The 27860-nt window shown below is 40.8% G+C and overlaps 1 protein-coding gene across 3 annotated transcripts; it reads right to left on the bottom strand.

The window, feature by feature from the left end:
• Positions 1-1700: 1700 nt before the first annotated feature.
• INIP (INTS3 and NABP interacting protein) lies at positions 1701-23480 on the bottom strand. 3 transcript variants are annotated; one of them, XM_057722676.1, is made up of 6 exons: positions 23334-23480; positions 22190-22273; positions 16991-17157; positions 8953-9055; positions 6015-6105; positions 1701-4862 (listed from the first exon to the last, which is right to left on the bottom strand). In XM_057722676.1, the coding sequence occupies exons 4-6, from the start codon at positions 8988-8990 to the stop codon at positions 4767-4769; spliced, it is 225 nt and encodes a 74-aa protein (XP_057578659.1). In that variant the 5' UTR covers positions 8991-9055; positions 16991-17157; positions 22190-22273; positions 23334-23480; the 3' UTR covers positions 1701-4766. The 3 variants fall into 3 exon arrangements, with proteins under 3 accessions (XP_057578659.1, XP_057578656.1, XP_057578658.1); XM_057722673.1 differs by lacking the exon at positions 16991-17157; XM_057722675.1 differs by lacking the exons at positions 1701-4862; positions 16991-17157 and adding an exon at positions 4871-5929.
• Between the last annotated feature and the right edge of the window lie 4380 nt (positions 23481-27860).

Here is a 27860-nt window from a genome sequence, read left to right as displayed (position 1 = left end):
ACGAGGGTTTCCTAACCCCACACATACCCTTCCATAGGGGAAGGGCAGCACTTTAGGAATCGACTCAGCTGTGCAATGATGTCCTCAAGGACCCAGTTTCTTTATATTTCTCTGTTGCACCTTTTATCGTGGTGGCTTCATCCTAAGGCTGGTTCCACCTCATGGTCACATGATGGCTGCCAACAACACTCAGGAAAAAAATATATATAATTTCCTTCTACACCTCTAGAAAGACTTCCTTTTGGTAGCGGTCTCAGAAAGGTGAAAACACATCTTTTCCATATGCCCAGCAAACCTCTCCTGCAGTCTCATTTGGGTTGAATTTGGGTAACATGTCAACTCTTGAACCAGTTCCCGTGGTGTGTGAAATACCACGTGCCAACTGGCTGTGGCAAAAGGGAGTTGTCCTGATGGGTCTGGAGTGTGTAAGGCCCACCTGTTGCTGAGACAGTTGGTACATTGGCTACACTGGGGAAGGGTCATTCTTAGTAAAATCTGAGTGTTGTTAGGAAGGGGAAAGGAAGACGTAGTGCTGAGTAGATGACTCACTGAGCTGTCGTGAAGAGTGAATACTTTGCAAGGATGCCTTGCTTTTTCTTTCTTAAAATGTACCTGGAGGTAGAGCTCTAGAAGAAAGCTGTGGGAGAGAAGAAAGGCCGATGGGGGTGGGGTGGGGGGGGGTGAGGAAACAGAAATCTGGGTTAGGGATCCAAGAATTAAGTGGAAGAGACAGCAGAGGTAGATGGGGCTGGAGCTGAGGCGAGGATGTAAACAAAACACGCCTGTCTGAATTCTCAGTAGAAACTGAGAGTGAAAATTCTTCTGGTGCCTTGCAAGTCCCCCTTTCCTGAGAGCTGATGAGGGCCTAATTGGTTCATCTCTATACCTGCCTGTGCTCAAAAATGTTCGGTCGCTCCCTGCTCTATACCAGGCTAGAGACATTTGCCTCACCCTGGAATTCCAGACTCTCTAGAATATGAGTCCAGCCTGTGTTTGGCCTCATTTCGAATTATTGTCATATACAAATTTACCCAAATCTGTCCATACAAGTCCAACCAAACTGGACTTTTTGTTGCTTCGGAACGGCCCCTACACCAGTTCTCTGGCCTTCGTGCAGGTTTTTCCTTTGCTCTGAATGTTGCTCTCCTATCTTTCCTGGCTGGAATCTCTCATCTTGAAAGCCAAGTTCAAATGACTGTTCTCTGATGGCGCCTTCACTGGTCCTTCCACGCTCATGTACGCATTCCTTCCTCATTACTGGTATGCTATTAGCATTAGCTACCAGTGTCACCTAGTCTAGATTATCAGATTCTTGAAGACAGCAAAGTTCTCCTCCTCCATCCATGTTCACTCTTTATTTGCTCACATGAACAAGTTGTGGGTGTCTATTGTGTACTAGTTGCTGCACAGACAGAGGTGAGAAAGCAGCACTCAGTAAATACTGGTTGAGCGTGATGTTCCTGACATGGGGCTCGTGCCAGCTGCTGGGATTCCACTGGAGGGACCAACTGCACTGATGAACTGACGTCTTCTCTGTCGATCTTCCACTCTGAGTGTAACCATATTTGCCAAAACCCTTGCCTTGATGGGCCTTAAATGCATATAAAAGCTGAGTTTTTATTGCCAAAGTAAAGCAAATAACTGAGATAACTTAAGACAGCTTATAGATTGTTCAGAAAAAAAAAAAATCTGCCTTTGAAATCAGAGTCATTTATTCCAGTTTTTATTCCAGAGTCAGACAAAGCACTATCATCTGTATTATTTAGCAATGGCTTTCAAAACATGTTTGCCATTTCACAGTAAAAATAAACAAAAAAACACCCTTTACATCATGATCCAGGTCATATTTATTCATTCGTTCATTCCTTCAGTAAGTAAGTACTGACTGCCTACAATATGCCAAATACTATTCTCAGCAGAGTACAGCAGTAAACAAAAAGGAAGGAGGGAACAAAAGCCCTTGCCTTCAAAGAACTTACATGCTGGCGGAGCATATAACAGACAAAGTAAGTAGAACACACAAACACACAGAAAAGGAAGACTCGTGAACAAAACCTCCTATTACTCCATGCCATGCACTCTGATGTCTTCTATTTTATTAAAAAAAAAAAAAAAAAAAAAGCAGGCCATACCCCATTCAGCCATTAAGTTGGCCTAATTAGATGTGCTGAGACCTGCACTTAGAACAACACTGGTGCAGACAATTTATGGAGTAGGCAGTGTGTACTGTGCCCATTTTACAGATGAGGCAGAGTGACACGTAAATCTCAAGGTTAACTGGGTTAGCCACACCCCCCCACAATCCAAGGGAAGCAACGCTGCTGCTTCTCCTCGGGGCTTCTGCCCCCTCCATTGTCCTCTGCAGTCCTCACAACTGTCGTAGTCCCCACTTCTTTGATTATGAAAGCCTGACCTCTACCTGGGGCAGCGCCTCCCTCCCTTGCCCGGTAAAATCACACAGCTGCTTCTTGTCCTGCCTGGACTGCTCATGCTCGAGGATGCAGCTCCCCTGCCGCTCGCTCACTCACGGGTGCTGCTCCCTCACTGCTGCACCGGAGTAGGCTCCTCTCCACCAGGACCTCTTTTTTTTTTTTCAATTTTTTTTTTTTTTTAACTTAGCTGTGTCGCCTGGCGTGCGGGATCACAGTTTCCAAACCAGGGATTGAACCCACGCCCCCTGCAGTGGCAGTGGAAGTTTGGAGTCTTAAACCACTGTACCACCTGGGAAGTCCCCACCGTAACCCCTTTAAGAGGAGGTCTTACTCACCTTTTCCTCCCCAAAACACAGTGCTTTACAGAGTAGGTATTAAAAAATACACATGGAACTGAACTGAATTTGTAAGTGACTCAAAGGAGAGGGGTGGAGGAAGTGCTTACTAGCCAGAACTGTAGGATTTAGGCAACATCTACTTAAAAGGCTGAGACCAGAAAAGATACCACTGGAAAAAAAGATCTCTTTACCAAGGTTATAAAAGTCACATGTTTGGTAGAGGCTTCAACAGTATAAAAACTATACAATCCAAAAATTTATCTAGCATCAGTAGATGTAGAATGATGCCAGTAGCTCCTGGATCGCACAGAACAGTAACTTAGTCAAATTAATTCAAGAAAATGAGGACTACGCTAAGGAGGGCCGAGGCTAGCTGCGTGGACCTGAGTCAGGGCAGAGGCAAGCGCCCCAGGTCTCCTCAGCAGCAGGAGAAAGGGCATCTTTGCTGTAATGGTGACCATTACATAATGTCCCCATTACGATGGGGACAGCTGCCAGCTCACCCACACGAAGGAAACCAGTCCCAATTCCCGACAGAAAGAAGCTAAGTGGCACAGCCATACCTAGAACTGCCCATTCCTTTTCATACAGTTTAGGTAAGATGGGGCTGTGTGGTTGGTACCAATATCTAAGGGAAGGAGGGAGAAGAAACTCTTTGAAAAGGGAGATGAACTGTTTCTAATTACTGACCAAATTGGAATCTCGAGTTTAAATTTCACCCTACCACCAGAGAGGATGGGAACTCAAGGCCAAGATGAGGTCAGTTATAAAAAACACTGTATCTGTGATATAGTATAAAACATAATTTCAATCCTATTAAAAGTAAAAAATGTGAATGTTAGCTAAATTATAAGTTTCAGGGACCTACAAATCTATGGATTTATATATCATGAAAACTGAATTCTCTAACCCATGGTTTTCAGACTTTATTTTGAGTTACAGACACTAATTCTGTAGGACTAGGGTCAGTTGTGGGGACTGCATATTTATTTATTTATTTTTATTTTTATTTTTTATTTTTGGCACACGGGCTTAGTTGCTCCGTGGCATGTGGGATCTTCCTGGAGCAGGGATAGAACCTGTGTCCCCTGCATTGGCAGGCGGATTCTTAACCACTGCGCCACCTAGGAAGCCCGGGACTGCATATTTAAATAAGCACCCTGGATTCTGTTAAAGATGTATCATGTTGAGAAACTTGCTTAACCTAAGTCCTTCCATTTTAAAGTAACTAAAAAGGGGCTCAACTTTAATTAATGCTTCCAATTAGAGCAAAAATGGGCTATAAAACTGTGCAGGCACACCATTTATGCAGTAACACTAAATAAGAGCATATACAAAATCTAAAACTACATTTCTTATTAACTGTTTTTAATAGCCTTTAGTCACATAATTTATAGGGGCATAGGTTTATAAAAGCTGTTTAGGACTGGTTCGTAACAGTCTTATCTTGGGTTTACTTTTAAAATTGAGAACAGGGGAACTGGTTACTAGTTAAAGGGTATTTCATGATACGTAGACTACAAACTCAAAAGGTGCACTGATATCAGTTCTATAAACAACAAATGTGAATATAACTTATTTAAGCCTATTAGTTCACATTTTAAAAAAGCACCCTCATTTGTTTAAATTAAGTACTTTAAATGGTTCTTGAAAGTCTATTGTAGACATGATATACTCAGTCCAACTAGCTGGGGGGGGGGTGGTTTATGTGACCACATTCAATTCAGAGTCTGATTCAGAATTAAAAATCAAACTGCATTACACAAAAGTTACAGTCATGGGTAGCATAATCAGTTCCTCAGATAATATAGCTTCCAGAGCTTTCATCGTCCTGGTCACGCTCCTTTTTTGCTTTCACTTACACACATCTTTCTTCTAAAGAAACAAAATGTATAAAAGTCCACCAAAATTCTGAAAGTCACAGTTTGTACAGCACTGAATGATAGTAGCTTTGGCATTTGATATTGCAAAGTCACTTTTGTCACAAGTACTTTCTTCATTCTGGGTCAAGGCGAGGTAAAACAGGAAGAATAAGATTCCCAAATGCAGAATCTTGAGTTATGAAGTAGCCAGATGAGTGCGCGTGTGCATGCTGGGAAAGGGTTAAAAAAAAGACAAAGGAAAAAGGCAATTTAGCTATTAAGAGTCACAGTTCTTCAACCAAGGCATTAAAAATTACTTATCCTTTCTGAGTGCTTGATACCAAATTTGTTTTAAAAATCAGTTCTTGTACTGTTAATTTTGTTTAAATACACAGGAGACAGACAATAATAAAGAATTCATATTAACCATTTCCACCAGGTACTAATTTATCACCCTCACTCTCTCCCCTGTGATGCTCTTCAGTCAATAATTGAGTCAAAGACATGAATTACTTTGTTCCTTGGCGTGGGGAGGAAAACTAGCAACAAAGGTCCCAAAGTACTCTGCTCTTGGTCAATAAAGCAGGAGAATGAGAAGGGCAGTGGCTGGAAGGAGAAGGGGGGAAGGCAGCTGACTACTGGTGATTAAGATACCACCATTCTGTAGAGAATGCTGGAATATAAATAACGGCAAACCGCCAGTGATGTCCCTTGTCACTAAACAAAGGACTGTTTATAGGTGGTCTAAAGTGAGATGATCTTTAATGTCCCTTCCAATTCTGAAATTCTAAGGTTTAAAAGCATAGGTAACGCTGTCTTGTCCAAGGTCTCTGGGAATCTTAGTTAAATTATCCAAGATCAAGGAAATACTAAAATTGTTTATCATAATAACAATTTTTTAAACTGACGGATTATCACATTCCTATAGTAACAGTTAAGTGTTTAAACATTTCCTGCACAGCAGACATGCTGACCATTAAAAGAAGAATCCAAACAATAATAAACCGAAAAGACTATGAAAGGACATAATGGCACGGCAGATGTGAAAAAATATACATGTCCTATTATACTAGCCAGTTCAGCTTTGCAAGATCATTCTGTCCATCCCAATCTCCTAAACTCTTCTGTGCACAAGCAGTCCCTCACCGGGTGCGGCGCAGCATCAATCATGCCCGCGTCAACACCATGAAAGATACTTTCATTACTGCTGCGTTGGTCCTGCAAATCCTCTGGGCATGACTGAGCGTCAGCAAACCACTGCAATTATGTGTGGAACGTTTTTACTGCTATTGCTCCACTGAAATACAAAATAAGAACTGTGCTAGTTCCCAAGCCTCAGGAAATCTCCAATGAGACAAGAACGTCAGTCACGCTTTCCTCACCTGCAGAGCCGCCTTCTGCTGGGCTGCAATGTGCTGCTGCTCTGCGTGGTCCCGGAAGTCCTTGTTAAGAGAGGGTCTCGAGAGCGCAATGCTAAAATGGGAATCTTAGTTACTTGACTGTTTAGAGACTCCCTTACTTCTGAATCACATTTTTCATCAGATATTCTATGTAGGGATTACAAAAAAAAAAAAAAAGACCTTCCCGAATAAGTCTTTTTTCCTTCTCCCACTGTTCAATTTGTATGAAGAAAGCCTGTATTATTTACTAGGGCTTCAGATTATCTCCTTTTTATTGATGATTTATGGTCCTTTGCTTTCAAAGAGATTTGAGGTACTCTGGTCTCTCATAAAGTTGCCCTAGGCCTGGGGCAAACGAGCTTGACACATTTGAAGAAATTCAGGGTTCAGTAGGACTGGAGGTCAGGGCTGGGGAGGGAAGAAGTGGGTTGGCAAAAAATGAGGCTAGGGAGGAAGGCAGGTACCAGGCTATGTAGAGCCTTGTGAAGTAAATTAAGAAATGTAGACCTTATCCTAACAGTGAAGGGAGGCTCCCAAACAGTGCTGTAAGCAGGAGAGTGACTTGATCAGAATGATCACGTTGCAGTTCAGAAAGACCGCCACAACGGCAGACAGTGCTGGTCCTCTCCCAGCAACTGTTCCCCTCCCCGCCTCCTAGCTATTGGAACCCATGTTTGGTTCAATTATCATGGGTCCCATGCTTCAGGGTAGGTCAGGCTATCCCCCAGGGGGGACCTTTGATTAGTATAAGACGATACCATTTCCCCTGTCGGTTTCCTGTTTAGGCAAGAGGAAGGTTCACAATTGCTGGCAACTAGACTTCATGGGTAGTCTGCTAGAAGGCTTTGAGAACGTTTTCCTCAGGCTTACAAAACAGACATAGGCGAGGAACCTTTCTGGCTTTTGCCTCTATAGGGGGCTCGGGGTAGAGTGATGCCTAGGCTACTGCAATCATATTTTGACCAGTAGGGAGGTGCAGACCCCTGGAGAAAGGAGAGATAAGAGGAAGCTGGGTCACTGATGACGCTGGTGTGCCACTGCAGTAGCCCCTCTGGAACCACCTGATCTTCACGCTCTGGTTACCATATATCCTAACATTTATGCCAACTTCTTCGTTTTCTGTTACTTCCAGAGTAAAACATCCTAACTGACACAACTGATAAGCGTATTCGAGAGAACTAAGACTATGGGAAATTTAGTGACGTAGTAACTGAGACAAAAAAAAATGATAGTGGCCAGGACCAGGGTAGCCTCAGTAGCAATGAAGAAAAATGGACAGGTCTGAGACACATTTCAAACTATAAACATAAGAGAATGATAAATGCTTGGAGATGGAACTGAAAGGGAATAATAAACAATTACATTCACATTTCTGTCTTTGATGACTAGTAGATCTGTATCATTCATGGAGACAAGCAAGCCAAGAATATTAAGTAGGTAGAGAGGGAGGGAAGGTGAGTTCAGTGTGGGATACACTAAGTTTGAAATGCCTGGAAGACATCAAAGTGCAGATGTCCAGGAGGCAGTCTGGTGCTTCAGAGAGAGGACGAGGCTAGAGATGCAAATGTATAAAAGCTACGGGCACATAAATAACAGGCTGTGAAAGTGGAAGCAACTGTCCAGTGAAAAGATGTAGACTGGGAAACAGGGTCTAGAACAGAACTCTGCAGAATATCAACATTCAAGAGGCAGTGGAGAAGCGTCTGAAAAAGAAACCAAGATAGTGTAACAGTGGGTGAGTGGGAGCCCAGGAAAGAGAGTATTTCAAGAGGGAGGGAGCTGTATACAGTGGAATACCACTAGGAAGGGAGGGAGGGAGGGAGGAAGTCTTGCCGTTAACGACAACAAATAGCATATGATCTCGCTTATATGCAGAATCTAAAAAACAAACAAAAGAAAATGAAAAGACATATACACCTGAAACTAACACAACATTGTAAATCAACTATACTCGAATAAAAATTTAAAATATATATATTAACCAAGAAAAAAAAAGAAAACAAACTCATAGATAAAACAAACGAGTGGTTACCGGGGGGAGGAGGGTGGGGGGCCAAAAGAGATGAAGGGGATTAAGAGGCACAATTCTTCAGTTAAAAAATAAAGAAGTCACTGGAATATAATATACAGCACTAGGAATATAATTAATACTATTGTATTAACTTTGTGCGGGGACGATGGTTACTAGACATTGTGGGGATCTTTTCATAATGTGTGCACACGTCAAATCACTATGTGGTATCCCTGAAGCTAACACAACTCCATTTCAATAAAAAAAAAAAAAAGGAGGCAGAAATCAGTGGTGTCAAATAATGTTAGGAAGTCTAACAAGAAAAGGACCACCAGAAAAGGTCCATCAGATTTAGCCACAAGGAGGTTGCAAGTGACCTAGGCTCCAACCTGTTCTTTGGGGTGGGGGTGGGGAGGCCCGGAAGTCAGACTGTAGTGGGTTGAAGAATAAATAAGTGAGAAAGCAGAGATGAGTATGTAGAGACAACTCCTTTAAGAGGTCTGGTGAAAAAGAGGGGAAAGTTAGGATGGTGGCTGAATGGGATAATGGATGTCAGAGAAGAGATTTAAGGTGGCAGAAACCGAATACAATAAAGGTCATTAAGCTATCTCAATTTTACCTACTTTGCATAATGCTTAAAAAGTGGGACATTAACAATAATTTCAGTAACAAAAAAAATCTGTACAAAGCTCTTTTTTTGAAAGCAGGCTGTAGGGAAATTTTAATAGTCTGATTAGAATTAAAATATTTAAAATCTAAGCAATTAAATAATCTAATTTTTCACATCCAACTAGGAAATATGTTAAATTCCAATGTTAAAGAAACAAACCATTGCCAGCCAATTTCAGTTATATGGTCCAAGACATTTTTTATATCACTGAATATAAAAACGACATTATTCTTCAGTACCTAGCTCCAGGATGATTTGTTGAAGATTGGTTCTGCATTAGTAATTTTCTTTTTTCTTTGTCCAGTTCTGCCAAGATTGCAACTCTATTTTTGTTTTGAAAACCTAAAAAAAGGGGGGGGGGGGGGATGAGAAAGAGAAATAAAATGTTTCAGAGCTGTTTTATAAACCTAGGCTCCCTAGAAACCCAGAAAGCAACATTCTATTCTCTAACAGGATGATGAACCCCCTAGGAAGCAGTTTCTCTAGATGGTTACGATTTCCCTACTGCTTATTTTCCAGCAACTTTAACAGCATAATATGCAGATAAATGCAAACTATAATACTGAGGACTTTTAAGACTTAGTTCTGAAGAATTTTAATCAAAGTATGGGTAACAGCATTTGTTTTATAACATAATTTCTGCGGCCCCAAATGCTACAGGGACTGATCTCTGTCCTGCCCAGTCAATCTCTGGGAGTGGAGACAGTTCTCAGTTGAGGCCTTTTTGTGAATGCCTCTTTCATGGCAGGGGAAAGCATTAGACACACTCAGGTCAAAACAGTATTTCTTTTTCTCAACTGCTTTCATTCAGAAATGACACACAGTCTTTCAAGGAACAAGTCAAAGGACCGCACTGACTAAAGAGCAATTCCGAGAGAGAGAAATGGAGCATAACTGACAGGGTAACAAACAGATAGGTCCCTTATCAAATACTGAACACTGGGATCGATTCTGAGCTCCAATTTTAACATAAGATCTAGAGCAGAGGTTCAAAGTCCTGGCCCGGAGCAGCATCCCACTATGTTTTTAAAATGTGAAATAAATGCCAACATGTAGACACTGTATACAAAATTCTCATATTACTTGCTTCTCCTGGAACATCTCAAGGTCTGGCAGCAGGGGTCTGGATGCCCCCATAGCAACAATTAGGTAGAACAAAGAAACAGTTGTCCCCTTTAGCTGGGCACTCTCCAGCTCGTATTACAATCCTTATCGTATTGGTTTATCCCTGTAGGCATTTATGTTTCTGATCCCTAATTTAGAAAAAAACAAATGGAAAAGTTAAAGGATTAGGAAACAGAACTATGGGGGCCAAAAAAGGCCAGGGGACTAGAATCACTGGGTTGGCATCCCTGCACTAGAAGAAAGAATGAAGAAGGGGGAAGGAGGGAGCATTTTTCAAGCAGAGCAGATCTGAACACTCCTAAGGGTACTCAGGTGAGGGATTTTAAGCATTTTACATTGATTATATAAAGGCAAACTGGGTGGTAGGATGCATACCTCCTGCTCTCCTGGGGAGAGGGCGTGGGTCAGGGACAGCACGGTGCACAAGGAACAGCAGCATTCACACTGAGACTGGGCTGCACTAGCAGCAGCTGAGGCTTGCAGCACTTTCCCCCAAACCTGCTCTTAAATCTGGTAGCAGTAAATTGACTGAGGCCAGGATTCTGGGCAAAACGGGTCTCTGCCACACCCATTTTAGGAATTTATCACCTCCATTTTCCTTCCCTCCCCCCTCATGCTTATGCCATCAACCTGTCATCAAATTCTAGCAATAGCAGACTCCTCCTTTCTGGATCAGACAATTCACACGAACACCTTCTGGTACTTCTGAGGAAATGGATTTGCAAGCCTTCAGGTGATTCTTCATCTATTCTAATCCTAATTCTAATCCTCCTTCCTGCCGACCTCTTCAGAGAAGAAGCTCTATAAGGCCTTTACATCCGACTCATCATTACCTGCTCCACCCAACCTCATAGATGGGATTGTCTCAGGAGAAGTCTTCTCCTTAAGGAAGGATTTAATACAGAACTCCCAAGAATGTACAATATTTATGCCCGTGAGTGCTAATGTTATGGTAAAGGGTGCCGTATGTGAAAATAATTTAAACTTTGTCAACATACTGGTAAAGAAATACCATTAGCAAGGTAATACAGAACATCAAGTCCAAAAAACCTAGTAAGTATGCCGTCCTAACATCTTGTAGTTTAAAAAAAAATAATACCCATAAATTGAAAGAAAAATATTTGATTTCATTTTAAAATAACCACTAATGCAGTGTGTGTATCTGGGCACTGTATAACTTTGCAAACCTGGGGATCAGTTCAGACACTACCATCTCCATTCCCTGTTCCACACTGACTTTCACACAGTACTTGTTTCTCATCAAAGCAATTGCCAAAAACCCACTTCACAAAAATATATCATCATCAAAAAGAATGTAAGGAAGAACAATCACGGATCATTACAATCAGCAGTAAATGATGGAGGACTTCCCTGTGGTGCAGTGGTTAAGAATCTGCCTGCCAATGCAGGACACACAGGTTCGATCCCTGGTCTGGGGAAGATCCCACATGCCACAGAGCAACTAAGCCCGTGCGCCACAACTACTGAGCCTGCCTCTAGAGCCTGTGTGCCACAACTACTGAAGCCCGAGCGCTCTAGGGCCCGTGCTCTGCAACAAGAGAAGCCACCACAATGAGAAGCCCACGCACCACAATAAACAGTAGCCCCCACTCACCACAACTAGAGAAAGCCTGCATGCAGCAACAAAGACCCAACACAGCTAAAAATAAATAAATAAATAATTTTTTTTAAAGGAATGTATCACACTGGTAAGGTAAACATTAAATTGCCCATATTTCACCATTTTCTACCTACAGAAACAATAATTTCATATGATTCACTAACTTAAAAAAAAAATCATGTCTTTCTTGGCTGGGTCAATAACAGCCTCCTTTTAAAAAATTTCAGGCATGTTTGATAATCAGAGCACAGGTGGCTATAGTAAACTCCCTGTTACCATGGAAAGTAAGTGTGAAAATCAGTAACTATAGGCTCTAAATTAATATTAATACACTAGTTTCTTTGCCCATGATCTTTGCCCACTAAGGAGAGGTACATTATTCTCAAATCTATTTTACTACCTCATGGTGAGCCTGTTACCCAAATAAACAAATCAGTCAGTATATATACATCAGATGGGAAGTATAGAATATGGGTATTATTGATTTTATATAATAGAAACTTCCCTAAAAGTAATGTAATACAAATTAAGGTAAGATAATTATGGAAGGATAAGTATACCAGAATGTGTTATTTAAAGGAATCCAAGTTTGCTGAATTTTATGCTAAGTATGATAAATGAATAAAGTATTAGATCTGTCTTAAAAAATAAAATAAAATAAAATAAAAGGAATCTAAAAGTGAGTTCTTTGTAAAGTGAAGAATGCTTTCCAGCTTGAGGTTAGGCAACAACTGGAACATTAAAAAGAGAATAATAATTATAACTAAATGGAACAAACTGAATATATGATAAACCATGAATTCGTAAAAAGACAGAAAAAAGAAAGTTCGGGAATTCCCTGGGGGTCCAGTGGTTAGGACTCTGCACTTTCACTGCCGAGGGCTGGGATTAAGTTCCTAGTCTGGGAACTAAGATCTCTCGCAAGCTGCGTGGTACAGCCAGAAAAAAAAAAAAAGTTGAAGTATATAAAAAGATTGTAAAGAAAAGTGAAATAGTAGTTATTATGTTAATAATTAGGTTAGTGTATAATTAGGTTAGTGTTAACATTTAAATGTTTTGTTTCTCCTATTAAGTTTATATCTGTTTATAAAGTATAGCTGTGTACTTTTTTGTTTAGTTATAGGAGGCGGGGGTAGATTTAGGGAACAGTGGATCAGCTAAATAGTCCTAGAAAAAGCAAGTTATACCAAGAACAGGAGGGTCAGATCAGTGCAGGTACACACATACACACACCCCATTTGAAAGGAAACCCAGCGGTATATAAGCACCCATGGTCACACATAATGACCAAGTAGAAAACCTGAGTTCTAACTGGATGAATTAGTGAAATATCCTACAGACAGCTAACAATACAGACCTGATCCCTGATTTCTTGGGAGGTGAAACATCCATAATTCCTGCAGGAGTGCTACCAAAGGCCAATCCATAATGACAACAGAACAATGGGCTATAAAACACTAATCACATTAAAAAAAGAAAAGAAGAAGAAGAAGAGTATTGCATTCAGGGAGTAACCCCAGGTTGCAAGAAACTAAAAATCTATGAGAAAAGGCTTGAGTTAAAAAAAAAAAAAAATCCCACTAACTTAGCAAGTAAAGTTTAGTTACAGAAGTGACCAGCTCACACCAAAGCAACTTTTAAAGGCATACTCAAATCTTGTGATTTACCTAAGAACCAAATCCATTAACAAACCTAAACCTTGACTAATCTGAAATTTTGGGGGTTTTTTTGGTAGTGGTAAGACAACCATAACCCTAGGAAGGTATAAAAAAAATTACTAAAGTCCTGGGAAAGTACAGAAAATAAGAATCTGGGAAAGTTATTATAATCCAAGGAAGATATTTTTAAAAAGTACTACAAGAGAGTATATGAATTAATTAAACCCATGGGTTAGTAATTTTAAAACAGGTTTAAGTGTAGTAAGTTTTGCAATCACTATATAAAGTGAAGTATTATAGAAGTCAAATTGCAATTTAAACTGTTATTAAAGAGAATTTAACTAAATAAGTTCATAATCAATTCTAAATGTTTAAAACATTTTATTTTGGAACTTGGTTTATAAGTAGGTTTAAAACCTGAGTATTAATTATGAGCAGCGATGGGGATTTCTCTCCATGCACAAAATCCCCTCAGACATTAAAGAACATGTTAAAATAGTTAAACAAGAGGTCATGACAACAGGGGTAGCTCATAGCCTTGCTTCCCTGGTAAAGACTGGATAATGCCTCTCTATCTCACTTAACGCCCCATGCTCCCACCCAAAGCCTGAGTTTTATACTTACAATACCTCCTTCTTCCTACCCACATCCAACCATCACCTAGTCCAACCAATTTTATCTCCTCAATGTCTCTAAAATAACTTCCCCTCTCAACCCCTATTCCATAGTCTCACCAGGCAAGGTTATCTCCTGCATAACATTCTAGAGCTTAATGTCCACATGTAGGCAGCTGAGAGCCAAAAAAACTACTTTACAGGGAAAGGGTATGGTCAGGTCTATAAGGCTTTTTATTTTCTGATCTTGTCTAATGCCCTGAAACCTATGCTTCCTTCTTGAGCTTTCAAAAATAATCTAGTACTAATTTACATGTCAGTTTTGCACAAAACATTTACTATATCACAGAAATATATGAAAGTCAACAGATAGCAGTTAGGTAATAATAATAGCTTATTTCAAAATTGGAACTTAAGGCAAAAAACTAGGTAGTCTATTTGGTTATGTGAAGTAGTTAAGTATAATTCTCTAGAGTAAGATTCTCCCACCTTCAGGGTTTGCAATGCAAACTTACTCTAAGGCATCGATATATAAAATTTAACTTTTATTATAATCACTACATGAACTATTTTTTTTTAAAACACAAACTGTCTTTTTGCATAATTCCACATTTTACTTTTACATTATTTTACATGTATCTTAAAGTTCTGTGTAACTTTTACATTCTTAGAAGCATGAGGGTGTTAAAATACATTATCTCACGTACAGTAGGAATTACTTAATATTCCTTTATAACTAAATTTTTCCTAATAAAATTAGAATAGAGCAGCACACTCCGAAAGTTCCACTTTTAGACTATATCTCCATTCACAATCATATATATTCTCATTTCCACACTCATTTATAGAAACATTTATTTAAATGCCCACATACTTCTGTGTCACTAAAAATATTCTGGAGTAACTAGAATTACATCAAATTGCATTTAAAACCTAACAGTTGATATTCACTTTGCATGAATAGTTCTACGACACTTAAAATAAGGACTAACAGGAATTCTTTTCACTGAAAAAAATCTAAAACCAAATAATGGGGGACTTCCCTGGCACGATGGTTAAGAATCTGCTGGCCAATGCAGGGGACATGGGTTTGATCCCTGGTCCGGGAAGATCCCACATGCCATGGAGCAACTAAACCCATGCATCACAACTACTGCACCTGCACTCTAGAGTCCACGAGTCACACGAGTCACAGCTACTGAGCCCAAGTGCCACAACTACTGAAGCCCGTGCACCTAGAGCCCATGCTCTGCAACAAGAGAAGCCACCACAATGAGAAGCCCTCGCACCACAATGAAGAGTAGTCCCTGCTTACCACAACTAGAGAAAGCGCATGTGCAGCAATGAAGACCCAACACAGCCAATAAATAAGTAAATAAATTTATTAAAAACGACAACAATAAAACTAAAGAATAAAAATTATTGTTTGATTAGTGGGGTTATGGATAATCTACTTTCCAATTATAGTTGTTATATTGCTTTCATGACTGATTTTTTTTTAAGATATTTTAAAATATTTGAATCCTTTCAAGTGGTTATCTTACAAGCTATATACTCTTCACAACTATACAGTAAATCGAACTAACCTCCTCAGACAGCTGTTCAGGGGGAGTTCCCTGGTGGCCTAGTGGTTAGGATTCCGGCTTTCACTGCCATGGCCCGGGTTCAATCCTTGACTGGGTAACTCAGATCCCACAAGCTGTGCAGCACGCCCCCACCCCCCCAAAAAAGACAGCTGTTTAGGATTGGAGGACAGTCACTGTGGCACTATTAGTTTAACATGTTTTTAGTTATTTATTGATTCAACTTATATTTATTGTGTGTCCATGACATACACACAGGCACTAAGGTAGATTCTAAGGGTGCAGTGATGAGCCACAACCTGACTTGATTCTAGCGCTCATGGTTCTTCAACATTCCAGTGAAGACAGAGATGCTCAAATAACTACACAAATGAATGTATAATCAGAGTCTAAGATGAGTAGTCTAAAATAAAGAAATGAAATTCTATAAGCATTTATAACATTCATTATAGGAATCAATGTTGAGTCAACGTGACCTAGACTTGGAGTAGGGGCAGCAGGGTCAGAGAAGTCTCCCACAGGAAGTAATGCTGGAGCTGAAATGTTAGATTAATTAGGTTAATTAGGGGTGAGGGACAAAATAACCGTCCCCCCTTTAGAAAGATCACTGTAGCTACAAGGTTGAGAACAGACTAGACAAGAGAAAAAGACTATTACAGTAGAACTGCTAGAGATGACAGAAGATGTTAGTGGCCTGGGAAATGGAGAGAGATGAAGAGACCCAAGAGCTTTTTAGGAAGTGAAATCAACAGGACAGTGAGAGAATAAATATGAAGTAAAGAATGAGGAAGAAGGTGTCATCGATGTTTCTGAGGTTTCTGGCTCATATAGTTAAATGGTATTTTATTTCTATTTTTCTATTGCTGCTGTAACAAATCACCACAAACTTAATGGCTTAAAACAACACAAATCTATTGTATTATCTTACAGTTCTATAGGTCAGCAGTCTCACTGGGCTAAAATCAAGGGTTGCATTCCTTTCTGGAGGCTCTAGGAGAGAATCTGTTTCCCTGCCTTTTCCATCTTTTAGATGCACCTAAGTTCCCTGGCTTGCGGTCCCCTTTCTCCAACTTAGAAGCCAACAACATTACATCTCTCTGACCCTTCTTCTGTGGTCATTTCTCTCTCTGACCACAGCCAGGAAAAAGTTCTCTACTTTTAAGGACTCGTGTGATTAAAGTGGGCCCACCTGGATAATCCAGGATAATCTCCCCATCTCAAGGCACTTAACCTTAATCACCCATGCAAAAGTTCCTTTTGACATGTAAGGTAACATAGTCACAGATTCTGGGGATTATGACATGGGCATTTTTTGGAGGCGGGCAGGGAGAATATGATTCTGGCTACCATACTCCTTAATGATATTTAAAATGTATTCAGTGGTTAAAGCTCAAACTTATTCAGAGGAGACAACCTGATGTCTAAGTCTCAGCAGAATAAAAAATATAACAACATTATTAAGTTAATGTGAATTAATAAGTACCAGTAACTAGTCTTCTAGATATCTAGTTAATGGCAAACACATCCTATAACCTACAAGATTACAAATTATTCAACTCTTAGCCACCTTTGGAACTTACTGAAAATACAGACCAAGGAAAGGAATAAGCCCTGGTGTCTGCTCAGGTGATCTCCCTGTGTTCAAGTTCTCTTTCACTCAGACCCCAAGGACTTACCCCTTATAAGCTACTGCCACTTTTTCTATCCATTGAGGTTTCTTGTCTTCAGCAATGGCTAAATAAGATGATGAAATCTCTTCTGTGTGAGTCACTCTTTCCTCCTCACTCATTTTTCTTTTCCTCTTACAGATAAACTCACAGGCCCATTTCCTTGTAAAGATTTTCTGCTTAATAACAGATGCAGAAGAGATACAAAAATTAAGATAAGGCCTTTGTCCCTAGTCTAGAGCTCCCAATATTTTCTTAGATGCTATAATTAAAATGTTCTTTTTTTAAAATAATTTATTTATTTATTTATTTATGGCTGTGTTGGGTCTTCGTTGCTGCGCACAGGCTTTTTCTAGTTGTAGCAAGAGGGGGCAGTTCTTCATTGCAGTGGCTTCTCTTGCTGCAGAGCACGGGCTCTAGGCACACGGGCTTCAGTAGTTGTGGCGCATGGGCTTAGCTGCTCTGTAGCATGTGGGATCTTCCCGGACCAGGGATCGAACCCATGTCCCCTGCATTGGCAGGCGAATTCTTAACCACTGCGTCACCAGGGAAGTCCTATTAGAATGTTCTAACCCTCCAGCCAAAGTGCAGTATGGGAAAACAGTGAACAGGGGACTTGGACACAGATTCAGTCTGGGTTCTCATCTCAGTATCACCCGTTACTACTTAATATTGGGAAAATTACCTCACTATGCAGGACTGAGGAACATGACAGTGACAACTTTGAAGGGTGGTTATATGAAATATAGAAAATATAAATAAAATACCTAGCACACTGCCTGCCACGTGTTAGCTGCTTAAAAAATACTAGCTATTCCTGTTATCATTACTTAGTGTTCTCTATCATTTAGATTGTTAACCTCACTAGAGTCTTGTCGGCCCCATTCTGACAATTCTCTTTCAGTAAATAGTTTTCCATTACACAGGGTACAACTGATTAGCACAGCTTTCTAGGTTACACTCACATGACAGACTTCCCAGGCCAGTCTGAATGGGGATCACAAGCTCTCCTCTACTATACAAACAATCTCATGTTAATTCACATCATATTCTCCCTCAACTCAGTTTCACTCCTATTTGAACCTAGGCCTACAGATCAGTCCTAGCAACAGAAAACTACTGTACTCTCTCTGCCATGGCAATGAAAAAATGAGACAAAAAGAAATCTAGCTTTAAAAAACCCAACTCCAAACTGTCTTTGCATCCACATTCTCATCTTTAAAAAGGTACAAATACAAGAATTTTAAGATGATTTTTATGTACCACTAGGATAAATTCTTAATTGAGAGGTAGCCTACCTTAGTACAAGCCTGAGGGTAAATCTGCTTTCCTTCTGGACCAAAGTGGTTTAGGTAAGACTTGTACTTGGGCCTGAGGTCAAGTAAGATACCTCCCAGGAACTATACTACTCCATTCTTACACACTACCCTGAAATCACAGCTAAGAGCATCCAAAGTAGCCCCAAATCAATAGTTCCCACCACTTGATCTGCAGGGCTTATAGTTATTACTCTAAACATTTTGAGATAACTATAATATAAAAGAATCAAAAGAATGTACATTCTTTACTCAGCTTTCTCTGTGTATCTGAGAGCAGGTTAGACCAGCCTCCCAACTGCCACATATCATCACAGGATCTCGATATTTACCAATAATGAGAGCCTCTTTACATAGGCATGGTACCCTGGCCAAATTCCAGTCTGACAATCTGCCTCTACATATAAAATTCTCAAGATGTTACTTCTTATCAGTCAAATAATTATTATGAACCTATCATATGTTCCACACTATGATGGATGCTAAGAAGAATATGACACTTCAGTAACTGTCTGCCAAGAGCTTGTGAAATTTAGCAGTTTAGATTACTACTATAGTATGAGAGGCTGCTAGATATGAAAGAGGGCCTGTCCCCTACACCAGAGACATTAATACATAAATTACAACACATGGATAAAGATTTTTTAAAAGTCATTGTTCTTTCAGTTATCACTATAATTATGGAACCTGGCATTCAATCCTCATTAATAAGTAGTTCCAATACACATAAATAGTACAGAAATAATTTAATATAGAGAGTAAAACGCAATAGATCCAAATAAATAAAAAATTTAAATTGTACTGAGAGTCTAGGAGTCTATCGAACATCATGTGGACTCCCTCTGCTGGCGTCCAACAGCAGCAGCTCCATGACACAAACAAAATCACTGACAAATAGCAACAAAAGCCAAAGGACTGACCTAAATTCGCTTCTATTTAGATTAGGGGATGTTTCATAGTGGATTTGACTATGGATCAATCAAACACAACAGTAAAAATGACTGTGCTTTATTGCAACTGCTAAGAAAAAAAAAGAGTAGCAAATTGTAAATCTCAAATATCTGTGCTATTAAAACAAATGGATAAAAATTTTTAATTTCTTTTTCATTTGGACTGCATTGTGTGATTTTTAGCAGCATATTTTCTCTCCAAAATAGATTTCCCTTAGTCTCATTTTGGTTCAAATTAAATTATTTTTAATCCGAATCCTTATAACTTGGTGAAAAGAAGAGGTCAAAGACCACAGGGGAATGCTGACCTGTGATTAGTCCACAGAGCACATAAATCACATTTGGTTATTTGAGAGAACACAATAGTATTAGCTGGTTACAATCAGAAAGGCTGTCACCACAGCTAGCTTTTTTTTTTTAATTAATTAATTTACTGATTGATTGCCTGCGTCGGGTCTTCATTGCTGCACAAAGGCTTTCTCTAGTTGTGGCACACGGGCTCAATAGTTGTGGCTTGTGGGCTTAGTTGCTCCGTGGCATGTGGGATCTTCCTGGCCCAGGGATCGAACCCAAGTCCCCTGCATTGGCAGGTGGATTCTTAACCACTGCGCCACTAGGGAAGTCCCCACAGCTAGCTTTTTACAAAATCACACTTCTATAAAACTCATGTAACCTTTAGTTTGTCCTAAATGCAACCAAAATACTAAAATAGATTCAGCAAGCTTCCAGCTTCCAGTACTAGCAGAATAGTTTGGTTAGAGTAATCCTGCCACAAATATAAATAAGTTCTAGGCAAAATATTAAACATGGTTTATTTGAAGGCAGTAGAGACTAACCAAAATCAGGCAGAAACTGCAACTGGTGGAATTTGGGAACTGGTGGCATTTTGCACTCCTCAATCCACCAAGAGCTTGCATAGCCTCGCCTTACTGGCTTGAGGTGTTAGAGGATGGAGTTCAGGTCTAGCAGAGTAACCAGAAGATTAGGGGAGAGACTTGAGAGGGAAAGGCAGAAGAAGTAAAGCCCAAGACATGTCTATAAAATCCACTCAAAGTTTTCACTTTCTGCTAAACGACACATACATGGGGGAGACAAATAAAGCACTGAAGCAGCAACTGGAAGCTGAAAAGAATAAGCTGCTGCCCCACGTTAAGGGAGACAAGAGTTTGGAGGACGAATTAAGCCAAGCCATCCACTAGAGCAAAAATCACATTTCAGAGGAATATAACAGAATCAGAGTCTCTACAATGTATTAGTCATAATATCCTGTATTCAATAATGAATCACTAAGTATAGTAAGAAAAAGGAAAATGTGACCCATTCTCAAAAAAAAAGCAGTCAACAGAACCAACTCCAAAATGATCTAGATGATGCAATTAGCAGTGACACAGGACCTGTATCTAGAGTCTTTAAAAAAAATTGATAATAAAAATAACCCGAAGTTTAAAAAATGAGCAAGGAGCTTGAACAAACACTTCACAAAGGAAGATTTGCATTGGCCAATAAGCACATAAAAAAGTGCTCAACATCTGTCATCAGGGAAATTCAAGTTAATACTACAATGAGATGTCACTTTACACCCTCTAATATAGCTAAAATGGAAAAGACCAACAATGCTATATACGAAACAACCAGAATTCTCACACTTTACCAGAGGGTATGTAAAGTACAACCACTTTGGGAAAAGGTCTGGCAGTTTTTCATGAAGTAAACTATACACTCAGCTGCTCCATTCCTAAATATCTATCCAAATGTCAGCAAAAAGACTTACAAAGGAATATTCAAAGCAAGCTTTACTCACAATGGCCAAAATTGATACAACCCCAAAGCCTCCAAAAAGGAGAATGAATAAATAAATTGTGGTAAATTCATACAATGGAATACTAGCCTGCAATAAGAAAGAATGAACTATTAATACACGGCACAACACGGATGATTCTCACAGACAGTACAGTGAGTGTAAGAAGCTGGACACAAACAAGTTTATGTGACGTTTAAAATAAAACAAGACTAAGGACTTCCCTGGTGGCGCAGTGGTTAAAAATCCACCTGCCAGTGCAGGGGACACGGAATCAAGCCCTGCGCTGGGAAGATCCCACGTGCCATGGAGCAACTAAGCCCGTGCGCCACAACTATTGAGCCCGTGTGCCTCAACTATTGCAGCCCATGTGCCTAGAGCCCGTGCTCCACAACAAGAGAAGCCACTACAATGAGGAGCCCGTGCACCACAATGAGGAGTAGCCGCCGCTCTGAGCAACTAGAGAAAGCCTGTGTGCAGCAATGAAGACCCAACGCAGCCAATAAATAAACTTATTAAAAAAAAAAAAAACCTTTGTTCCCAGCTTTTAAAAAAAAAAACAAGACTAAGATTAATTTAAAAATATGATGCGTCAAATAGCAGTTTAGACTTGATATGGAGAGGAAACAGAAGTTTGCTTCAAGTTTTTAAGCAGGAAACAACTTACAAATTGGAATTTAATACTTTCTAGAGATTAAATTTTTACTTTTGAAAACTTATTTTTAAATAAAAACTCCTTGTTTGGGATATATCTAACTTGATTTGCTTTTTACCTTTTAACACAGGTAAAACATGTATGAAAGTTCTTCAAGCAAATTAAAAGGCATGGAAATTGCCTAGTGACAATATAATTTGTTTAAAAGTGGTTCTGATCTCAAGTAAAAGAGCAAGAGAACACGAATGTCAGAGGAGGTCCTAAGGGTTACAATGTGAATAATATTAACACAGATTAACATATAGGGTTAATACCTATTAAGGATGTTACATATCTGATGAAACATTGGACTTGCTTCAAATACAGGGTTTTACTTGCTACTTTTAATTCTGGCTACAGTAACTGCCCTATGCTAAATTTTCTATCAAAATACTTTACTATATGGGGGAAAAGTTCCTAGTAATATAAGAAATTTCAGCACACATTTACCTTGTCCTGAAGGGTTTGCTGCCATCTTCCTATTTTCTGTTTCAACTATGTTCTGTGGGCAAGTGATCAGCACTTTGCAATCACCTGTAAAAAATAACGTGTAGACATATATCTTCATCTCTTCTGAAACATATGTCCGAAAGGCACACAGACTTAAACCAAGTGCCTCAAGTTATTTAATTAGAGGTGAAGGTTAAATGTTTATACTTGCAGATGGTGATACCAACATTTACCATTACTGTCTTTAACTACATCATTAGGTTGTGTTTACCAAATACTACCAAATGGATCAAATAATTGATAGCATCAGTATGAGCACAGGGCTAAGGAAGAAAAATCACTCATCTGTAGTGCCTCTCGAGTCATTTAAAAAACGTACCCAGCCACTACTGTGTATACTGAAAGAGAAAAAGGGCCAAATATGTATTGGGCACATACTTCACATCATACACTGTGTAAGATGATTGAAATTAGTTATTTATCCCCACTTTACAGATGGGGAGATCGTGCCCAAGGTCACAAAGCTAGTGCGAAAACTTTGGGCTGTTTCCAAACTTCGTGCTTTTGTACTGGGCCTTAGGGAGATCCCAAATGAGCAAGGCCCTACTCCTGCTCTCCACAAACACATAATCCGATGGGAAAACAGAGCCTCATTCAAGAAACCAGACTAAAAAAGTTTAACAAACGCGCTCTTTACAAGGCGTAAACAGTGCTCCAGAAGCAGAGAGGAATTGATTCTACTGGCGTGACGAGGGGATACCTTCTGGGGTGAGCGGGAAAGCACAAAACCTAGCAAACAGATGTCGGTTTCGAACGAGATAATGTTCAGTGTCTTCTGCGGCTGAAGCACAGGGCGAGCGAAGCCAGGTTAGGATAGGAGGGACAAGCGGGCCATCTTGTGACGGGGAACGACAAGCAGGGGTACGACAGGGCTAGGCTTGCGTCTCACAAGGGTCCCCGGGGCGTACGCAGAGGGCACGCCGAGCGGGGGCTGCGACCGAGGCCAAGGAGAGCAGGGCGAGTGAGAGATGCTGGGAGGCAAGGCTGGCGGGAAAGCCGCTGCCCAGTGGCAAAGGATGGCAGCAGCAGGTCAGCGCCAGGGCCACACACCTCCACCCCGGGGCCGCCAGGCGGACCTACTTACCGCGAGGCGAGAGAGCCCGGGAACGCCTCGCCCTCTGGTCGCGTTCTCCAAGGGGGCGCGACCACTTAAAGACCAGCAGCTCGAGCTCAACATGCAGCTCTACAACCTTCCCGCCCCCGCGGCGCTTCCGCCTCGTGATGACTTACACCCGAGTGAGCGGAATTCCCGCCTCCCGTCTGGACCCAACGGCCGCTGCTCACGGCGATTCGTACTTGAACTGCTAACCTCCTGCATACGCCACTTCCCTTCCAAAGAGTGGCAGCCGGAGAGGCTCATGGAACTTGCAGGCAGGGGCCCGAGTGGGCGGGGCGGGGCGGAGCCGGGGCGGGGCGGGGCGGGGCTGGGCGGGGCCGAGCGGGGCGCAGCGGCGTATCCTGCTGGCTCGGCTAGGTAGGGGCGGGGCAGAGACCAGCTGGGTCCCTAGCACCGCAAATGGCCTTTTCGTCCAGGCCGCTGGGGGGAGAAAAAAGCCACCAGTGCAGCCGGTCATGCGACGGTATGGGACGGAGGCAGAGCTGCGGGTGGGACTTGGAGAGCGAGCTTTAATAACCTCGGGTTGTGCGTCTTACACAAATCTCGGAAATACTTTTAAAGTTTAAATAATCATATGTAAGAAAAGCACTAAACTTGTAGAATTACAAGGTTAATAAAAGTGTGCAATAATCTGTATTTAAGAAATGGATATGCCACATCTCAGAACACGAAGTCTCTCCTAGTGGGATCGCCAAATGGCCTGATTCCAGCGCAACAGAGCTACGTATCTACGTTGAGCAATAACCTTGTATTGATGTGTCACCTGTTCTGTGATCGTTAACCATCTTAATGTCGTTCTTAATAATCGATATTTGCTCAGTAATAAATGTTTATGATGCACAATTTTGTTGCCCATGGGTCCGAGACTGAAATAATATGACTACCAAGCATTTATTAAGCACCTTGTACGTGTGAGGTGCTTACAGTGCATCATCTCGGGTCCTGTCAATCCCCGATTTATATATGACTTATATTTATTTATATATGTGTGTGTGTGTGTGATTTATTCATAAATTTCTTTATGATTTCTATATCAGACTCAAAAAGATTCAGTTATTTTATGTCCTTAGTTGAATTTCAGTGACTAAAGTTCTTTCTGATGCAAAGGTCCATGTTCTTAAATCTCACACATTGTCTCTGCTCTGGAGAAAAGAATTCCTTTGAGACCAGCTCAGGGAGCTCAGTAGTCGGCTGACTACTTTCTTTTATTTATTTTATATTTATTTTTAAATCTTTTTTTCTTAATATTTATGTATTTATCTTGGCTGCACCAGGGTCTTAGTTGCCACATGAGGGATCTAGTTCCCTGACCAGGGATTGAATCCAGGCCCCCTGCATTGGGAGCGCAGAGTCTTACCCACTGGACCACCAAGGAAGTCCCTGAGTACTTTAATCTAGGTATAAAGTGAGCATTTTGGTAGTTGACCAGGACCTCTTTTCAGTTTAGAGACCTTTCTGAGTTCTGGCCTGGCTAAAATGATGACTGGAATGTATATGGCTGACAGAACCTTAGGAGAATTTCTTGGGTTTAGGCTGCCTGACTAGACAATACAGAAACTAGGGCATAAGAAAACTCCAGTCTAAGTCCCAAATGGACATTATGAACAAACTTAGTTAAGCTGAAAAAAAGAGTTCTACCCCAGAACAATATTTTGTAATTTCCTAGTAAATTCAGCCTCCCAGGTTTCGAAGAACATTAGCAGGAGAAAGATAACTGTAACTTGCTGCTGATTGTTTTCTCTTGGTTTTTTTTTTTTGAGGAGACATCAATGTCTTCAAGAATCTTTTTTTAAATTAATTAATTAATTAATTAATTTTGGCTGCATTGGGTCTTCCTTGCTGTGTGTGGGCTTTCTCTAGTTGTGGCGAGCAGGGGCTAGTCTTTGTTGCAATGCGTAGGCTTCTCATTGCAGTGGCTTTCCCTTGTTGCAGAGCAGGGCTCTAGGCATGTGGACGTGGTGCGTGGGCTCAGTAGTTGTGGCTCGAAGGCTCTAGAGCGCAGGCTCAGCAGTTGTGTCCCACAGGCTTAGTTGCTCCGCGGCATGTGGGATCTCCCTGGACAAGGGATCGAATTCGTGTCCCCTTCATTTGCAGGCAGATTCTTAACCACTGCACCACCAGGGAAGTCCCACTGCATGTCGTTTTACCCTTTATTTGGGGGAGTGTTAGCTCTTGAACCCCCCTGTCTTCTTCTTGAGACATTTTGGGACTTCAGCCTTACAAGAATTTTAACATATTGGTTAATAGTGGGTCAGTTTACCTGAGTTCAGATCCCAGCTCTGACACTTAATGATTGTGAGCCCTAGTTTAATCTTTTGGTGCTTCAGTTCTATTATCTATAAAAAGGAAATAAAAATAAATGAGTGACTGCTTCATATCTGTTAGATGGCTACTATTGGGGAAAAAGAAAAAACAAAACAGAAAATAAAATAAGGTGTGTTGGCAGAGAAATTGGAACCCTTGTGCACTGTTGGTGGAAATGTAAAATGATACAGCCACTAGTAGAAAACAGTATAATGGTTACCCCCCCAAAATTAAGGTTTTTGGGGTTTATACACAAAAGAACTGAAAGCAAGACCTCAGAGAGATATGTAAACACCCACGTTCATAGCAGAACTATTCACAGTAGCTAAGTGGTGGAAGTGACACAAGTATCCTTGAACAGATGAATGGATAAGCAAAATGTAGCATATACATACAATGAAATATTATTCACCTTTTAAAAAGAAGGAAATTCTGATGTGTGCTACAGTATGCATGAACCTTGAGGATATTATGCTAAGTGAAATAAGCCAGTCACAAAAGGACAAATACTGTATGATTCCACTTATATGAAGTACTTAGTCAAAATCATAGAGACAGAAAGTAGAATGATGGTTGCCAGGTGCTGGGGGAAAGGGGACAATGAAGAGTTGTTATTTAATGAGTATAGTGTTTCAGTTTTATAAAATGAAAAGAGTTCGGGAGATGAATGGTGGCATGGGGGTAATTATGAAAGAGCTGTGTTTTACTGGATATCTTGGTACTTGATCAATAAGTCTGCTGATTAAGTATGTAGATCCTATATATCTGCTAGGGGAAAGTGCAAGACAAAAGGGATGCGTGTGACAGTCCTGTGCTCTGTTAACTGATAAGGAAATGCCAGGTAACAGTCTGTGACATGCTTACTCCTGAAGCCATTATGATTATTACAGACCTTCAACATCAAAGTAGAGAGCTGAGAATAGTCCCCAGATTCCAGTTGGAGCCACCCTAACCCTCTCTTGCTATTTTGTGATTAATTATTTATGGGAAATGCATTACGCCAGACAGCCTTTAAAATCCAAGTGCGTAGGAATTTGAGACAATTACTGTACAAGTTATCTCTTGCTTGTAACAAATTATCTCCAAACTTGGCAGTTTAAAACAACAAATATTTATTCTCTTACAGTTTCTGAGGAACTGGAATTAAAGCAGCATAGACACCATGCTTCTCTGTTCCTCAATTTCTTCATCTATGGAAAAGGGTAATAAAAGCATCCCCTACCATGATATGTATGGTTGGACACAAGAGCATTTTCTACCTTACAGGAGTACAAGGGAAGCTACCCTTGAAGGAGAAGGGGGTTTCAATTAAGTCAGGAGATAGACAGGTGATTCGATGGTTTGGTTAAGGAGAATTTGCTTACCATGGAACGAAACCTCTAGAAACTATATGGCAAACTTGGTCACTATGCATAGTGTGAAGAGGATGCCCTTAGGAACAGCATGCATTTCTTCGACTTTCCTTGCCTCTCCCACCAGTTTTCTCTATTCAAGACTGTAGCGCTTCCCTGGTGGCACGGTGGTTGGGAGTCTGCCTGCCTATGCAGGGGACACTGGTTCGATCCCTGGTCCGGGAGGATCCCACGTGCTAAGGAGCAACTAAGCCCATGCGCCACAACTACTGAGCCTGCACACTAGAGCCTGAGAGCCACAACTATTGAGCCCATGTGCCACAACTGCTGAAGCCCGAGCACCTAGAGCCCATGCTCCACAACAAGAGAAGCCACCGCAGTGAGAAGCCTGCGCACTGCAACAAAGAGTAGCCCCCGCTCTCTGCAACTAGAGAAAGCCTGTGTGCAGCAACGAAGACCCAACACAGCCAATAAATTAATGAATGAATGAATTTTCAAACAAATTGTAAACTTTCATCTGCGTGGTGCAGTGTGAAGTCATTTGGCTTTCATTAGGCCCAGGACTACCCTTAGGCCCAGGCAAAAGGAGCTGCTTCCCCTACATATTAGAGGGTCTCGCATAACACACATGTGTACACACACACACACACACACACACACACACACACTCACCCACATTTGTTAAGGAACAGATGAGAACCTCTGTCACTTGGCACTGGCCCAGCACAACTTAGAACCTTGAATATCTGCTCCTGACGCTACTTGGGCCCCATGGAAACACTTCATGTCTCTTGCCCTCTTTTCTTAAAGCAAAAGGCAGTTGGGGTGGAATTCTGTA

Source organism: Hippopotamus amphibius, chromosome 2 (genome assembly GCF_030028045.1).
Source record: "Hippopotamus amphibius kiboko isolate mHipAmp2 chromosome 2, mHipAmp2.hap2, whole genome shotgun sequence".
Lineage (NCBI taxonomy): Eukaryota > Metazoa > Chordata > Mammalia > Artiodactyla > Hippopotamidae > Hippopotamus > Hippopotamus amphibius.
Note: the sequence above shows the minus strand (reverse complement) of the source record. Positions and strands in the feature narration are given on the sequence as shown.

Excerpts from the sequence above, each read along its gene's own strand:
- INIP (XM_057722673.1), bottom strand. The coding sequence starts at position 22,214 with ATGGCAGCAAACCCTTCAGGACAAG. Across the intron at positions 9,056-22,189 it reads AGCAAACCCTTCAGGACAAG|GTTTTCAAAACAAAAATAGA; the intron begins GTAAATGTGTGC and ends CCCTTTTTTTAG. Across the intron at positions 6,106-8,952 it reads ACAAATCATCCTGGAGCTAG|CATTGCGCTCTCGAGACCCT; the intron begins GTACTGAAGAAT and ends TTCCCATTTTAG.